At 41.2% G+C, this 17,846-nt stretch overlaps 1 protein-coding gene across 1 annotated transcript in view; it reads right to left on the bottom strand.

The window, feature by feature from the left end:
* Nucleotides 1-17,846, bottom strand: part of si:cabz01090165.1 (uncharacterized protein LOC100333421 homolog) — a 950,945-nt gene that overhangs the window by 125,438 nt on the left and 807,661 nt on the right. Inside the window, exons 6-9 of the mRNA XM_034169060.1 lie at nt 17,503-17,669; nt 10,535-10,775; nt 4,938-5,150; nt 4,115-4,425 (exon numbers count right to left, since the gene is read on the bottom strand). Of these exons, the coding sequence (XP_034024951.1) occupies nt 4,115-4,425; nt 4,938-5,150; nt 10,535-10,775; nt 17,503-17,669 (932 nt within the window). The remainder of the gene's footprint in view (nt 1-4,114; nt 4,426-4,937; nt 5,151-10,534; nt 10,776-17,502; nt 17,670-17,846) is intronic.

The raw sequence follows: 17,846 nt of genomic DNA, 5'->3' as shown, positions 1-17,846 counted from the left end.
AGTATGAATGTGATTGAACTGTGCATGAATTGCGCATGAAGCAGGAATTGTATGCAATATGTGTAAAATCATAGCTGCCTCCAATGCCTCGTACACCTGTTCAATCAATCAATTTTTTTTCAATCAATCAATTTTTTTATATAGCGCCAAATCACAACAAACAGTTGCCCCAAGGCGCTTTATATTGTAAGGCAAGGCCATACAATAATTATGTAAAACCCCAACGGTCAAAACGACCCGCTGTGAGCAAGCACTTGGCTACAGTGGGAAGGAAAAACTCCCTTTTAACAGGAAGAAACCTCCAGCAGAACCAGGCTCAGGGAGGGGCAGTCTTCTGCTGGGACTGGTTGGGGCGGAGGGAGAGAACCAGGAAAAAGACATGCTGTGGAGGGGAGCAGAGATCGATCACTAATGATTAAATGCAGAGTGGTGCATACAGAGCAAAAAGAGAAAGAAACAGTGCATCATGGGAACCCCCCAGCAGTCTACGTCTATAGCAGCATAACTAAGGGATGGTTCAGGGTCACCTGATCCAGCCCTAACTATAAGCTTGAGCAAAAAGGAAAGTTTTAAGCCTAATCTTAAAAGTAGAGAGGGTGTCTGTCTCCCTGATCTGAATTGGGAGCTGGTTCCACAGGAGAGGAGCCTGAAAGCTGAAGGCTCTGCCTCCCATTCTACTCTTACAAACCCTAGGAACTACAAGTAAGCCTGCAGTCTGAGAGCGAAGCGCTCTATTGGGGTGATATGGTACTACGAGGTCCCTAAGATAAGATGGGACCTGATTATTCAAAACCTTATAAGTAAGAAGAATTAACAATTATTAATTATTAATTCTAGAATTAACAGGAAGCCAATGAAGAGAGGCCAATATGGGTGAGATATGCTCTCTCCTTCTAGTCCCCGTCAGTACTCTAGCTGCAGCATTTTGAATTAACTGAAGGCTTTTTAGGGAACTTTTAGGACAACCTGATAATAATGAATTACAATAGTCCAGCCTAGAGGAAATAAATGCATGAATTAGTTTTTCAGCATCACTCTGAGACAAGACCTTTCTGATTTTAGAGATATTGCGTAAATGCAAAAAAGCAGTCCTACATATTTGTTTAATATGCGCTTTGAATGACATATCCTGATCAAAAATGACTCCAAGATTTCTCACAGTATTACTAGAGGTCAGGGTAATGCCATCCACAGTAAGGATCTGGTTAGACACCATGTTTCTAAGATTTGTGGGGCCAAGTACAATAACTTCAGTTTTATCTGAGTTTAAAAGCAGGAAATTAGAGGTCATCCATGTCTTTATGTCTGTAAGACAATCCTGCAGTTTAGCTAATTGGTGTGTGTCCTCTGGCTTCATGGATAGATAAAGCTGGGTATCATCTGCGTAACAATGAAAATTTAAGCAATACCGTCTAATAATATTGCCTAAGGGAAGCATGTATAAAGTGAATAAAATTGGTCCTAGCACAGAACCTTGTGGAACTCCATAATTAACTTTAGTCTGTGAAGAAGATTCCCCATTTACATGAACAAATTGTAATCTATTAGACAAATATGATTCAAACCACCGCAGCGCAGTGCCTTTAATACCTATGTTGCTGTTGCTACAACTATTTACGCACACCAGCGGCTGAAAGACAGAGTGTGCGCTGTAACAGTCCATCAAACCCTCTCGAGGCAGGTGTCGGCCAAATTCCAGCTGACACACACAAACATCTACACCGTTCATTTGGCACTTAGAAAATGAGTGGCCATTTGCACTAGTAGCGCGACACAGTCAGCAGACAATCACTTTCGAGCTGGCGGTGAAATATATCTAAGTGCCCCCACGAGTGTGAAGTTGCCAAGTACACATGTGGCATGCCAGAGTGTGGGCTCCCACCACAACGTGTGCATGTGTGCTCCCCCCGCTCAACACGCCATACTTATACGACTAAAGTCAGATGTATAAGTAATGAAAATGGGAAGTAGAATGGGTGCTTTTGGATGAGGCACCTCGTGGGTTCAGTCAGTAAGTGATTATCATTCAGACATACTTCAGTATTTGGTGCTCAATGGGAACTGAGGGTTTTTTTTTTGGTTAGGGTTAGGGTTAGGGTTAGGGTTAACCCTAACCCTAACTGTTGGAAGTGTTTTAATGACTTTCACCTTTATTTCCATTAGCCCATCATCTGGGAAGAAGCTGATGAGCGGCTCATTTTGTTCAGTCAACCATATGAGTTGTGTATGAGCACATACAGCAACAGGACCTCATACAGGCCTGGACCAACTTCTGGATCAGGTTCTCCCCAAATACAATTACTTCACAATTATGTGCAATAGCTAATTTTCACACACCTGTGGCCAGAGTTTAATGTTACATGCACAGTCAGCAAATTTAGGTATATAGTTTAAGAAATGCCATAACTGGAATAAATTAATGAACCAATCCACCTTTTTCCAACAGAGGAGGAAGGTGGATTGTACCCTCTGGGTCAATGAAGAGTTACTGCCTTAAGTGTGGGAGGTCAAGTATCTCGGGGTCTTGTTCGCAACCTCTTTCCAATTTTGAACTGGTCTGATTTGCTCAAACCAGTCAGGTGATGGTCCAGTGGTTAAGGTGTTGGGCTTGAGACCATAAGATCCTCAGTTCAAATCCCAGCCTAACTGGAAAATCCCTAAGGGCCCTTGGGCAAGGTCTTTAATCCCCTATAGTTGCTCCCAGTGTGCAGTGGATGCCTTGTATGGCAGCACCCTCACATCAGGGTAAATGTGAGGCATTACTGTAAAGCTCTTTGAGCATCTCATGCAGATGGAAAAGTGCTATATAAATGCTGTCCGTTTACCATTTTTATTTATAACTACCACCATTGGTGCACAAACAGATATCAACTTGATATCTGACCCAGTATTTTCTGCCTGAATCCAACTCACCGAAGCTGCAGCTTTTCCATCCTGTTGGTCTCTGGTTGACTCACTGGGCTGTTCTCTTCCAAAAGCAAGCAAACCTGAAAACGCCTCCTCCATGAGGATAGCCTGGATGATAGCTGCTCACAGAGGGATGCTATGTGCTTTAGAGATGGACAGAAAGAACCCATGTACGAGCACTCGCTGTGCACGCTTTCATTATGTAAGATGCAGAAAGATACAAACATGTAGCTAACCAGGAAGCCCAGAGGACACACATTAGCATACAGGTACGCTTGCATCCATCTGTCAGTTGAACTACTGAACACACACACACACACACACATGCTGAAACAACAAAATCGTGCAGATAGAAGCGTGTTTAGCTCAGTGACCCGCTCACCACCAATATGGCTGCCATATGCACAACATCATCCACAGTCTGCTGCTGCACAGACCGTGTCAAGTCTCCTGAAAACTCTTTTCAAACAGTTCTTTATTCCCAACCCTTCTGTTGTTTATTTCCTTGCATGTTTTTTTTTTACTTTTGTGAGTCATATTTAATTTATTACACTTGTCATGCTACATTACTTCAGGTATCATCCAGAATAAATCGATCCCTGTGCTCTGATTTGGGGCACTCTAGTGGTGTCAGATCCTTCAAAGTGAGGTGTGCTGAATAAAAAATGGTGTAAATTGTCTTTATGTAGCAGTTACACTTTATGCATGTGCTTAAAACCATGTTCACCTGAATGCAGCAGCCTGGTTTTTAATTGCCATCCAGACTAGACTGGGGTCTCACTGCACACACCCAAATGGCCAACAGGTCCAATCCCCACCTCAGAAAGTAAACATCTATCTATGTGCTGATGTGACATGTTGCGTATAAGCAGTTTTGTTTTCGCTAGTAAAGGACCAGAAGACAAGCCAACCACAGCTGTTATGGTCTGACGCAGATGTTTTTACAAGATGGAGAAAAAGGAAACTTTTAACCTGTAATGAAGTCTGACTGAAGAGTTTCTCCTTCAGCATCAACATTTCATTGAATTTGCAGCTTCTTTTTTCTTCCAGGTTTGAGGCAGTTCCATTACCACCATCCTCTGGCAGTACTAAGTTTCCACAGTACTCCTTTGATTAATGTAGCTTAGTTATTTCTTTATTGCTGTATACACCAGTAATCCTGATTGTTACAGACTAATCTCCAGTACAGCCACACGTGGTCTCTTACCTGTATATGAGGATATCATCAGTGGAACTGTTGTACTGGATCTGGTACATGCGGACCCCGGGTATGTGATTCTGCAGAGGCCATCTGATTGTTGCAGAACTGGACGATAACTCGGAGACGCTGACCCTCTGCTGGTCGGACCGGGCCTGGCCCCCGCTGATGTTCGACTTAATGGATGTGGGGATGTCTGACGGTCCCGGGTCGAGGTCCAGTTTGGGGTCAAAATGTGGTGAAGGGTTTACGACAAGTTCTACTTGAGTGGTTGATTCTCCAGCTGCATTAGATGCGATGCATGTGAACTTTCCAGAATCCTAATAGATGGTGGAACACAAGTCAGTGAAATGAAGATGAAATAAAAAAAATAAATAAATAAGGATTACATTCTTCTGTACCATTTTAATTAAGTTAATCGGACAAACTATTCCTAATTTCTAGAACACTGAGGTTCATTCTTTTCCCCCATCGATCATGTGCTTAAGGGAGCATTTTTACTTCTTGTTTTTGCTATAAAGGCATTGGAGTAGACTTCAAGAAACTCTGAAGACATCAATAAAATAATTTCATGTAAATGTAAGAATCCCTCCTGGCTAGCTACAAGCTAACTGGGTGCTAATTCACTTGAGAAGATCAGGCAACAGTATTTGGTCCATAATTTGTTCATAGTTAATTCACTAGTCACTGGATGCAAGAGAACTCGGCCCCGGGTGTGAACAGGGCCTGGGGCTAACCTTACCCCTAACCGGGGCTGAGTTGTTAACCCGGGCCAAGTTCCCCCAGGAGCTGAGCTCTGGCTACCTAATCATTCACACATTGTGTCATCTACCTTGATGGAGGCCTTGAAGATATTCAGTGAACCGTTCTCATAACAGGTGGTTCTGGAGGTATTGCTGATCAGCTTTCCATCTGGGCTGACCCAGTGTGTAGAAGGTTCTGGGTCTCCAATGGACTTACAGCGCAGGCTGACCTCTTGACCCTCCATCACAAACATCTTGGAGGTATGACGGGTTATCATCGGCGGTTCGCAAACAAACTCCTCCTGTTCCAGGAGAAGCAACAATGAGATAGAAGTCAGCGTCAAGCTCAAAAGAGAAAAGCAAAATCTGCACTTCATCTCGTCTAGTGGTAGCTTTTGCTTCTTTTCTTTTTTTTTAATCGACCACTCAGGGTTCAGCAACAGTTCCAATTGCTGAGTTGTTTGCAAATGAAGATTAAGAGATCTCAGAGTTTCCAGCCTTGGCCATCTTTATGTAAAACCCTCCCACTGTTAGGTAAGACTGTGCAAAGCAGGCAAAGCCCTGGTGGAGTACTACTGCAAGGCCAAACAGGGCTACTCGAGGATTTCCAGGGCTTACTTGTGATTCCTACCACTCAGTGCTCCTCCAAACCTTTCTTTTGCTCTTTTGTGAGTCTTGTTGCCAGCGGGAATGATTGCTGACTCAATGATTGCTGAGTTGCAGCTTCAAATAAACCACCAATGCCCTCAGTTTTGTACTACAGTCTAAACCTCAATCGCTTCTGTGAAGCTCACAGCAAACAGCCATGATTGAACTGGACGCTTCCCTGGAGTGAATGCTTGTCGGTGAATCAATTATGGGAATGTAAGTTGAGGATGGATGTTTTGAAACTGTTTTTACAGCTGCATCTTAGTCCCACATCAACCTCTGTTAGTATAACTGCGTTAAATGCTGATAACACCACAAACTACAGCACTGTCTTAGCAGAGTGCAAACATCCTCCAACACTAGTTAACAATTCCGCAAATTTTTACCTTGGGAAAAAAAAATAAATAAACAAAGGTCAATGTCCTATTAGACGTGGCTTTTCATGAGCTAAAACAAAATACAAAATATAGATCAAAAGGGTTTTTCAATGTTAAAATCGAATATCCGCAAAATCTGCAATCAAATCAAAATCAAATCAATTTTATTTATATAGCGCCAAATCACAACAAACAGTTGCCCCAAGGCACTTTATATTGCAAGGCAAAGCCATACAATAATTACGGAAAAACCCCAACGGTCAAAACAACCCCCTGTGAGCAAGCACTTGGCGACAGTGGGAAGGAAAAACTCCCTTTTAACAGGAAGAAACCTCCAGCAGAACCAGGCTCAGGGAGGGGCCATAATATCGTCTCAACCAGGGGTCAGCAACCTTTGAGACATTGAGTGCCAATTTCAAATTTTCTAGTCGATGAGTGTGCCACTATCAACAATAATGGTAAAAATGATACAAACTACAGGAATACATTCAACAAATTCAAAGCAAACAGCAACGTATTTAACTAATCAGTGTGGGCTGAGACTAAAATGAATCATAGGCTATGTCTCAATTAATATATCTTGCCTACCAGTCAGTGTGATCCCTGTCCTTGCTTTTCTTGGCTGAGCTTTTTTATCTGGGGTTCGTAGTTTGTCACTTTTAATTGTAAACATGCCTCAGAATGGTCTGTTATCAAACGGCTGCGGATGGGGCTGAGCACACTTTTCATGTGCAAAAATACCTGCTCACACAGGTATCAATCAATCAATCAATCTTATTTATATAGCGCCAAATCACAACAATACGGATCAGATGCGGATCAAACTTAGTCTATTCATTGAGGATCAGTTTGCACCTTATTGTCACAAATGATTGATGATTGATGAGTGATTGCGGGACTTTTGATTAAGATACAATGCAAAATAGACATCAAATCATCTTCTGTCTAAAGTTAGCTTAACTTTTGACTCCTGTACAAACTGAAATTGACCTTTGTCACCATTTTAGTTGTTTTTACCCCATAACTCCAAAACATTCAGTCAGACAGTCCAAACTATAGCTTTATGGAATCTTTATGCTCAGACGAATAATGTGGTTTAGTTTTCAATATGATTGGTGAATCTTCTAATTTTGACCCCTGTATAATTCTTCAATTGACCCCGACCTTGCTGTCTAATGAAAATTCAAATAAAATAATGAATGCCAAGAATAAAAAGTACACTACAACAATGCACAAAAATCACCAATTAAAGATCTTATAATACAGAAAAAGTGTGCGACTGAGTGCAGCTTGTGTTTTCCTCTCCAAGAACCATTTTTGGCAGGTGTGACTTTTTTTCACAAAAACTATGGTATGTAACTAGTTTGTGGTTGAACAGTGAAGTGTTCCATATGGCATTAACTAAAAAAAAAAATTGCGGTGATAGAGTTTGCGATCACGTTTTCTTGCAGTAGTTTATCCGTAAAGTTAAATCCAGAAATGACTTAACCTGAATATTCACGTTTTGCAATTAATGGTTTGTGGATAATTCACAATTTGCCGCTGATTCATGCTTTGGAGGTTAACAAGGACACTTGTGAATTTCGTTTATGTCATATAATCCAACTCTGAGCAAAACTTGTTAATCTCATAGAAGCAGAAATTTGTTTTTGCAGTTTCAATCCAATCTCAATGGTTGTGTGAAACAGCGCTACAGTGACGACACAGCGCCTTTCTGAATACTTCAGAGACTTTCATCTTAAAGCACTTGGAGCGGCTGCACAAGAATAAAATCTGGACACCAACAAATACAACACAGATTGTGGCATTTTTTCTCTCAAGGTGGCCAAATACAAAAAAGGCCTTCATGCTTTGTGGCCAAAAGCACACGTGGAATAAAACCCCCATCTACAGATTGGTAGTCCAGCAGCTGTCCTGCTTTGCATGCAGTTCACCTCCTTAGATCTCAGAAGAGAGAGAGAACAGGTCCTGGTTAGTACCGGGCTGAGAGACCACTTGGGAAGACCAGCTGGAGTTGCATCCAAATCCCAATGCAGATCTGATACTGGATCCGCTGTGGCGACCAAACGAGGGAAGCCGAAAGACAAGAAAATGCTATCTGTTGGTATTCCAACACCAATCCTACAGAGCTACCTACTCTGGGGAGAAGAAGGTGCACATCATGTGTGTCAAAAGAATAAATAAAAATAAGCCTCTTTTCCGACTGATTACCAGTGAAACTTTGCAGTACTGGTGAGGTACAGCGGACTTATGTCATGCACTTTGAATACAGCGGATAAATGCATATATCCCAAGAATCTTTCCTTTTGGGATACACGCACCAAATTTGGCACCATGGTACTTCTTGGTCTACTTTTTGCAAAAAACAAAAAACAAAAAAACAAACAAACAAAATAAAAGCCATTAACCACTTCAATTTTCAAGATGGCACCCGAAAATGTGCATTTTCATATTTGCACAAACTTGGTTTATTTAAACGCTGTAGCTGTTTGGATGAACACGACTCCTCACTGCTTTCATGACTCTTAATTGTGGGTCCACGTAGCTGCTTGTGCATGGCGATGGCCACACCCCAGTAAACCAAATTGGCTTGCGGGCTAAACTAGGTATGAGTAGCACACAGAGAGATTCTCTGTGATGGAAACTTCCGGAATGGACTTTTGAATTAATAAAACAATTAGTTCAACATCATACCCCAAAAAATTTAAATTGCATGTGGCTAATAGCTTTTTTGAAGAAAATGACTTCTCACAAGTATTAATACCAAATTTGGTGTTAGTGTATTAAAATGAACAAATCTTACACTTATTTGTTGCAGTACTTGGTGACCTCATGTGGTGAACGTCTCCAAAATGTGTGCACGGCTATTCATGAAAATTCAGTGTTTTCCGTCTTCACATACTTGCAGCCGATTAGCTCCATGTCAGGGCGGGGCCCACATTTGTGAGCTGTACTCATTAATTTAATTGAATAAGCATCTCATTTAGAGAGTAATTCAATTAAAGAGAGCAGCGTCTGAACCACTAGGGGGCTCACTGATAAAGGCTGAATAACAAATGAGGTTATTTCCTGATAACTTCTAACTTTCAACCACGATCAACTTATCTCCCTTTCATTGTCTGTTCCACAACGCCAGATTGTTTATCCTCTCTCGGACCGGCGGCACACTGAGATGAGCAGGGAAGCAGCTTTCATTGATTTTGAAAGCAGGCGCTCCCTTGCCGGCCGATGACCACTAGTTGACCTCTGATGGATGCGGCGGCGGTGGCAGATCTCTTGTCCTTGCAGTGCAGAAAAAGCCATTAATTCGCTGAGCATTAATAAAGTCAGACACTTTGGTGACACAAGCTCTCCAAATCACTCTACAAGGTTAATCCTCTTACACGGATTCTACATTGGCTCTCTGAAGGAGGGCCTCTGCTGCCGATTGCAAGGCGAGGCAGAGGTCCACACGCCGCATTCTCTAAGATGATCAAATTATTCCATCTTTATCCTACAGAGCACACCTGCCTGTCGCTGCAAACACTCCACTCTGCTCCCAAGATCTGCTGGGTGGAACCTATATGACCTCATTTGAACCATGATGTTGCTTCTCCAAGTATCATCGCAGCCATGCGTTTGTTTGGAATTACGACCGCAGCAGGTGTTTTGATGAAGTACAGATCTCCCTGCCGTCCGCTCAAGCAGCTAACTGCAGCATTTAGCAATAACGCATTTTGCAGCAGTTTGAAAAATCTGAGCTGCACCAAAGCAGCTTCAGTGGCATTTTGCTTTTTAAATTTGGCAGTTATGTGTCATTAGCATAAACGGTTTGTCTTCTGCAATACTACCAGCAGCATGTAGCTGATGCAGGTAATATTTTACATTTAAAATAATACAAGCACGTGATCACAACAGTGAGACCTGTTGGCTGCTCCCTTGTTTTTACTCGGGTCGCCGCAGCAGATCCAGTGTGGATCTGCATGTTAGTGTAGCACTAGTTTTACACCGGATGCCCTTGCTGAAGCAAGTCCACATTACATGCAGAAATGTGGCAGGGGTGGGGTTTGAACCGGGAACTTTCTGCACTGAAACTAAGCACACTAACCACTTGTCCACTACCCCTGCTGGCACATGATCACATCAACACTTCAAAACCAAGCTCAAACCTCCGGTGCTGGACTGTGAAGCCAACACCAAAGTACCAAATCTTGCAGTTCCAGAAATGGCCACTTGAGGCTGTTTCTAAAAGGGGTCAGTCTCCATAGACCCCAATGTTAAAATTCCCACCTTTACAGCAGCTATAACATGCTTACCGCTGATATGAAAATTGGTTTTGGTCTTGTATCCCAATTAGGACAATGGGTGGTGTGTGTGTGTGTGTGTGTGCGTGTATGTGTGTGTGTGTGTGTATGGGGGGGTATATTCATATAATTAATCAGTCTAAGCTATTTTAAGCCATAACATTATGAATAATTACACACTTTCCGAGTCAGTTGACTGGAGGTGCAGGCAGTAAAATCAACTCTGCAGTGAGTACATATGGTCTCACAACAAAAACACTGTCAACTCAGTGGTACTGCACAGATCCAAAATTACTCTACAATGCCAACTCCTGCCAGTACTTTTACCCTGACTCCAGGACCCTGTCAGATCCCTGTGTTCAACTGACTTCCACAGACCTCTCTGATAGTCCAGAAGTATTTTCCAGTGAGGTCTCTTGGTGAAGCGCAGGTCTCCAGGTCGTCCTCTCTGGTCAGTCTGCGTAGCCACACCAGCTCACAGTTACAGTGCAGAGGATTCCCACCAAAACTCAACACCAAGGCTGTCAGAGGAGACCCCTTCATCTTAGCGTAGACCGGGATCCGCAGGAACAGTGGGTCTGGAGGGATCTTCTTCAGCTTATTGGATGTCATGTCAAGTCTGGTGATGGACACAAAGAGAGAGAGTGGGAGGAGGATCAGTTTTTTATGGCTGATTGTTCATGAGCTGTGGATTTTGCCAAACCTCCTGTTTTAAAATTCCAACATCTGCAGTTCTGCATAAAAAACAGCAAAGAAAATAAATAAATACCAGTGCACTAATGAAATCTCAGCCAAGTTTTTATTGTGATGCCACAAAAACAGATAGACTTGTTTTTTGTTTTTTTTTTAAGTTTAAACCAAATCTTTTCACAGTTTAAAAAAATGTAAAGATGAACAGAACAGATAGCCATCACTGTACAAAAATGACAAAATTGAACTGGAATATGCTTTGAAAGAGGGTTGCATGAATTTCTTAATTAACTTTGGGACCAGTCACAAGAATATTGGTATATATATATATATATATATATATATATATATATATATATATATATATATATATATATATATATATATTGTCAGCGGTCTTCAGACAAGTCAGGGGATGGATACATGAACATTTTTAAGTCACTGAATATGTCTTACTGCTGGGATAGGCTCTGGGCCCCCGCAACCCTTAATAGGAGTAAGTGGTTGAAGATGAGTGAGTGAATGGGCCTCATTTATCAAATGAACGTATGGCAGAAAATGTGCGTTCCACCATTTTTACGCAGACTTCGGTATTTATCAATATGGACGTGAGCGGAGGCTAAGACAAATCTCACGACAGAGCTCACGTCTGGTCTGAGCTCGTGTACGCAAATCTGAGTCTGTGGATCTGCGGCGCAGCACTACAAAATCTGTCTGAGTCTGAAAATAATTATGAAACAAACCTCAGCTGTCATCAAGCATAAGCAGCCACATATTCAGAACAGATCAAAACAGATTCTTAAAATGGATTAAACAAAATTAATTTAAAAAAGCCCACGCAGCTATTTTTTCCTCCGTCTCTGTCAGGGTCAGGCTGGGGGTCTCGTTGGCCTCCCCCAGTCTGCCTAATGCTGCGCTTAAGTGCCGCAACACGTTTTTTGGTGGCCAGCTTTAAATCGGACCACTTTTTCTTGACCTAAATGCAAAGAATTCTTAATCAATTAGCAGGCATAAGCTTTTAACTGTGGGTGCATAACAGATTGATTCAAGATCATTAGGCATAGGTTAAGTCAAAGAATTATTCATACCTCAGCCAGAGTCCATTCCTCTGCGGCAACGCTGTTGACCGCCTCCGTTACACTCTTCCACACAACATTTTTATGAGCACCTTTGACTCCACTTTTCAGACTGCCAAAAAGTACAAGTTTGTTTTTCTCCACCTCTGATGTCAGGATGCCGATTTCCATCTCCGAAAAGTTTTTCTTCTTCCCAGTGCTTCTTCTCTCCGTGTTGAGCTCAGTGGGCGAGGCTTCCGAACCATGAATATTTAAGGGCGTAACATGCTAATGACGATTAAATTCAGCCGCTGCATTTATCAAGAGCCGATCATTCGTACGCTGGGATTGGTCGAATGTTTCATAAATCACACGTGTGTCTTGTCGTAACACCAATTATGCGCTCAGATCTGCGCCTGTTTTTACGCAATGTTGATAAATGAGGTCCAATATGTCTTGGAATTTATTTACATACATTATAATGAAATACAAACAGTATTATTTTACAGGTATTATACCAAAGCCTTCCATCACTGAGCCAATATGATAGGTTGCATATTTTAATTAATTTATATTAAGTTATAGAGATTTGCTTTCAGTTTGAATTTAAGGAAGATCATTTTAGATTGTTTTTTATTTGAAATTCCATAAACAATTTAAAATGTGTGAAATACCAAGTGTTCCAGAACCCCTGGTGTGTGCACTCTCTCTCTCTCTATATATATAGTACAACAATAAAAAAATATAGAATGATGTCAATATGAACTAGCACAATAATACGAGCGAAGCGACACACAGTGGCACGAAGTTCGCTCATGGTACAGGGAGTCCTAAGCAGGAAATGCCAAATTTTGAGTCCACCATGAAACAGGAAATATCAAATACTTCCTGGATCAACACTTCCAGGTTTGACAGACGAGATCTCGTGACTGAAACAGGAAGTGCCAAATTTTGAGTCCACAGTGAAACAGGAAATGTCAAATGTTGAACACTTCCTGAAGTGTGGAGCTACAGCGGAGACCAGTGTTGCACTGGACTCCTCTGAAATCTGACTGGACACAGATGATTGATATGTCACAACACCACACGTCTGGTTGAAAAGAGCTGCATTTTGAAATCGGTAACCCATATTGACTGCTAGGTCTTTCCTGTACAGTAGTTGGCACTGTGTACAACCACAAAAATGTTTGTGGTTCAGACGATGTTTTCAGTTTAAAATGTTAGTCAGACTCCAAATGACATCAACTTTATATTGGTGAGTAAACGACCATATTTTATACCAGAAATGAGGTCCAATTTGTTAAAAGCGGCATTTCTTCTTTAATTCGGGTTGTCTTATATATACACGTGTTTCAGTGATTTTAAATGAGCAGGCAGCTGTTGAATCATGAGATATAATGTGAAGAAGCTCAGGCTGAAAGAAACAGGTAATTTACTCCTCCTCTGTTCTGTGTAACCTCTTAATTTTGCTCTCTGAAGGACTTATTTTAAATAACCTCTTAATTTTGCTTTCTGAGTGACACATCAGTGACACAACTTTAGATAAATAAATCTAAAGTTGTCTTCCTCAAACTCAAACTGAAAGCACATCTCTACAACTTGATATAAATTAATTAAAATATAAATTCCAACTTCCTGGTGAAGTGGTGTAGAGGAGCATTTTCTTCAAAAGAAGACCTGAAAGTTCAGCTACAGTTTGCCAGATAGTACATTTGAGATGAAAGCCTACATTTGATGTTTTGATGAAAGAAACTTTTGTATTTCTCCATAATTAATGTAAATAAAGTCCAAGACATATTCAGTGACTTGGGGTGGTGGCGGCCAAGTGGTTAATGTGCTTGGTTTCAGTGCAGAAGGTTCCGGGTTCAAATCCCACCCCTACCACATTTCTCCATGTAATGTGGAGTTGCATCAGGAAGGGCATCCAGCATAAAACCTGTGCAAATTCAACATACAGATCCACCTCGGATTTGCTGTGGTGACCCTGAGTGCAAACAAGGGAGCAGCCGAAGGTACATATTCAGTGACTTCGAAATGTTCATGTTTCCATCCCCTGACTTGTCTGAAGAGGACTGGCAATAAAACTAACTATTATTTACAGGTTTTATTAAGTTTTAGATATTTGCTTTCAGTTTGAGTTTGAGGAAGATCATTTTAGAAATTTTAATTATTTTTTTTTTGTATTTCTAGTATTTAAAATGGCATAAATTAAAATGTGTGAAATACCAAGTGTTCCAATACTTTTGGAGGGCACAGAATCCTAACCTTATGATGAGTGCAAAATGAGTGTGGCATTATTACTGTTTCATGTTTAATTTTCACTGTTGCTGCACTTTGTGTCAAATCATATATCATATTGATATGAAAATATTGAGATATGATAATTTGGCCATATTGTGCAGCCCTACTGTCAACTGGCAGAAAAGTCTGCATATTAATTTATATCTACATTAAAAAAAAAAAAAAAAGCTTAAAGCAGTGGGGGGATAAGATGGCTGCAATTGTGGGGGGGTCTGGTGTGTGAAGCTCCCCAGAAACTGAAGGTTTTTAGTCACGCTAATGCTCCTCAGACGCATTTACTGAAAATAAAGCATGAAGGACCTAAATGACATGGTTAAGGTGCACTGACATGAGCATGCCTGTGGCTCACACAATAGCACAAATGTAGTCCTGATGATCCTACCCGCTGTATCACAGGTCTGGGCCTGAAGCTCCTCAGAAGCTGAAGGATTTTAGTCATGCTAATGCTGCCCTGAAGCATTTACTCAAAAAAAGTCTGAAAGACTTAAATGACATGGTGAGATGCTGAAGAGCTTTGCTCATTCATGTCCGTAACATATACATATTAATAATTATGGACAACACAGTGGCTTTGTGGTTGGCATTGCTGCCTCACAGGTGGAAGGTCTCAGGTTTGCTTCCCACCTGATCCTTTCTGTCTGGAGTTTGCATGTTCTCCCCGTGTCTTTGCAGGTTCCCTCCTGGTGCTCTGACTTCTTCCCTCTTCCAAAGATATGCAGGTTTGGTGAACTGGTGACTCTACATTGTTGATAAGTATGATTGTGTTTCTGTCTATATGTGTTGGGTCTGTCATAGACTGGCAGCCTGTCCAGGTTGTACCCTCCCGCCCAGTGACAAATTGGAATAAGTGTGTACATAAAATTAACTAATAATAATAATATTCCAAGAAGTGTCCAAAATGTGTTTTCTGGAATCTTGATCCATGAGCTTCAATTTAATTTTGAGTTGGTTTTTGGTGGTTTTAATGTATGGGAAATATTTATCGGTTTGGTCTGAACTGTCTAAACTGACAACTTCATTGGTTTTGGATGGCCTGGTCTTCTCTAAAACAATATTTGTTTGACATCAGGTGGTCTAAGTCTGAAGGTCCATTGCTCTCAGATTGATCTTGGTCTCTGAACATCACTAACCAGAGCGATAAACACAGTTAGGAACAGGAAGGACATACAAACACCACACTAATTTGGTTTCCTCCCACCATGAAAACATGTGCATTAAATTGTTGTTGGTCTGGAGCTGTGTCTAGATGGGCATCCGGCATAAAACCTGTGGCAAATCAGTCCATGGATCATAAGATTCGTAGCTGCACATCGCATCATGAGAGATGGAGATGGATGATCTTGCTGTTGGGACTCAAACCAAATAGAAGCAGCTGACAGAAGAAAAACCAAACCAAAAAAAAAAAAAAAAAAATCAAACTTTTTTTTTTTTCTTCTGTCTGCCTTTTCCTTTTTGGTTTTTCAGCATAATAATGACAAGCTTTACTGACAGTGATGGCTTTTTAGACTTCATAATACCAGCTAGCAGCAAAACAGAATGTAAATGAAACACTTGAAACCATCCTCAGCCTTTTACCTAAACTTATCTGTAAGTGATATAATGAGGGATGAACACACAGTACTGTTCCTCCACCATATGTAAATCTAGCAGAATACTTTTGATGAACATTGCCCATTCAGATGACTGACACGTAGACAATATATCTAATTAAAGTCATAATATAAGAAGGAGACTGATGGAAATGGGGCATGCCCAAAAATATTAAATCACTCCTCATCACAACATAACTCCTGCAGCGCTTCAAAATCCACAGGCTAATGAGATCTGACAGTGAGACCATAACAAGCGTGGATCCTTGTGTCCTGCATCATTGTAGGGAATTAAGCAGCAATTTTCTCACCAAAACATTGGACATGATGACTGATAATGATGTTGAGGATTCAGCCATAAATTGCTGCCAGCACCAATGAGAAGAAAGCTCACCCCCCCCCCCCCCCCCCCACCGCCAACCGAAAAAAGTCCCCTAATAAACATTCAACAGCAGCAATGAGTTAGCAAGTAGTTAATAACTGCTGAGAGCAAGCGAGTGTGCTGCACTTCAAATTTCAATTACTTCAGGGGCAGCAGCCTCGTGGTGAATTAATTTGTCAATGCACGTGTGTGAATGCATGTCTGTGCACCCAAATCAGTCCAGAGCTGGACCATACAGCTTTTGTCTCCAGGGCAGAAAGAACCCATTACGGCTCAATTTTAATAAATACAAGAGTGGTGCTGCAGAGCTGCGTTCCTTCTGCAAGATCAATGACTTTTCCTCATTGTGATGCAAATTAAAATGTCTTACTGTTATTTTTGACAAGTTGGACACACTCAGGACAACAGAACTTCAGACAACATACACAAATGTACAAGGGGTTGAGTATTGCCCAAGAGAAAAGCTGACCACAGTTTGCCTGAAATAGACACAGTCAATTCTGGTAAAGTGGCCAATTATAACTGGAGTTTTATAGCCATCCATGAACTATCATGATTTACCTGAAATAAAGCATGATCAACTATTGAAAAGTGGTCACTATAATCAGAGTTTTATGGCCAACCACACGCTACCACATTCAGACCATAGTTTGGCTGAAACAGACCACAGTCAACTATAGGAAAGTGACCAGTCATAACCTGAGTTTTATGGGCAATCATGAACTACCACGGTCAGGTTGTGAGATGCAGGATAATGAAGGTGTCTGGTGTAAATTGGATGAGGTGGGAGAGAGTGTACAAAAGCATGAAACAGTAATGATTGGAGCGGACGTCAATGGGTATGTTGGTGAATAAAGCAAATGTGAGAGAAAGGATGAATGGATGATGAGGAATGAGTAAATCAAGAAGTGTAAATAAGTAGGGAAGAAGTGAGGACAGCTATGAAGAGGAAAAAGAGTGGAAAGGCAGTTGGTCCAGATGGCATTCCAGTGGAGGTACAGTATGGAAATGTTTAGGAGAAATGGCAGTGGAGTTTCTAACCATGTCATTTAATACAATGACATCACAAAAAAATTGACTGTGCTCTTCTAGTTTTTCCACATACAGCTTCATGAAATTTGTGCCAAAATGATTAATCTATGAAATGATTTTCAGTTGAAAGAGAAATTATCATGGATTTTGATCACTCATTGATTATTTCAGTCAGAAGCCCAAATTCCAGATAATTTCACAAATATAGACTGAATCAGTATAAACTGACAGTAAGCAGTTCCTTCTCTTGAGAATTGCGGCTGCTGCCTCGACACAACATCGCTGTGTGATCCTCACCTGGCCAGCTTGTGCAGGTTGGAGAAGATTCCCTCGGGGACGCTCTCGATGAGGTTGTGGTCGAGGCTAAGGGTGTTGACGCTGACCAGCAGTGCAATGGTCTCCCAGGGAATGTCCACCAGATTGTTGTAACTTAGATCCAAGTCCTCTAGAGTCTCCAGGAAATCCTGCAGAAACACAAAAATTAGTCTTTCAAGTTTACAGCAAAAAGATGAAAAACAAGGAAATAAACCTAAATGTCTTTTTTCTTCCTTTTTTTAATATGGAAAAATGGGTGGAAGCAGAAATGCAAAGGAGGATGTAAGTAAAAGAAAGAGTGGAGTATATTTGAGCTGTGGAAGCAG

This window comes from Thalassophryne amazonica, chromosome 4, assembly GCF_902500255.1.
Source record: "Thalassophryne amazonica chromosome 4, fThaAma1.1, whole genome shotgun sequence".
NCBI lineage: Eukaryota > Metazoa > Chordata > Actinopteri > Batrachoidiformes > Batrachoididae > Thalassophryne > Thalassophryne amazonica.
This window is presented reverse-complemented; position numbering and strand designations above follow the sequence as displayed.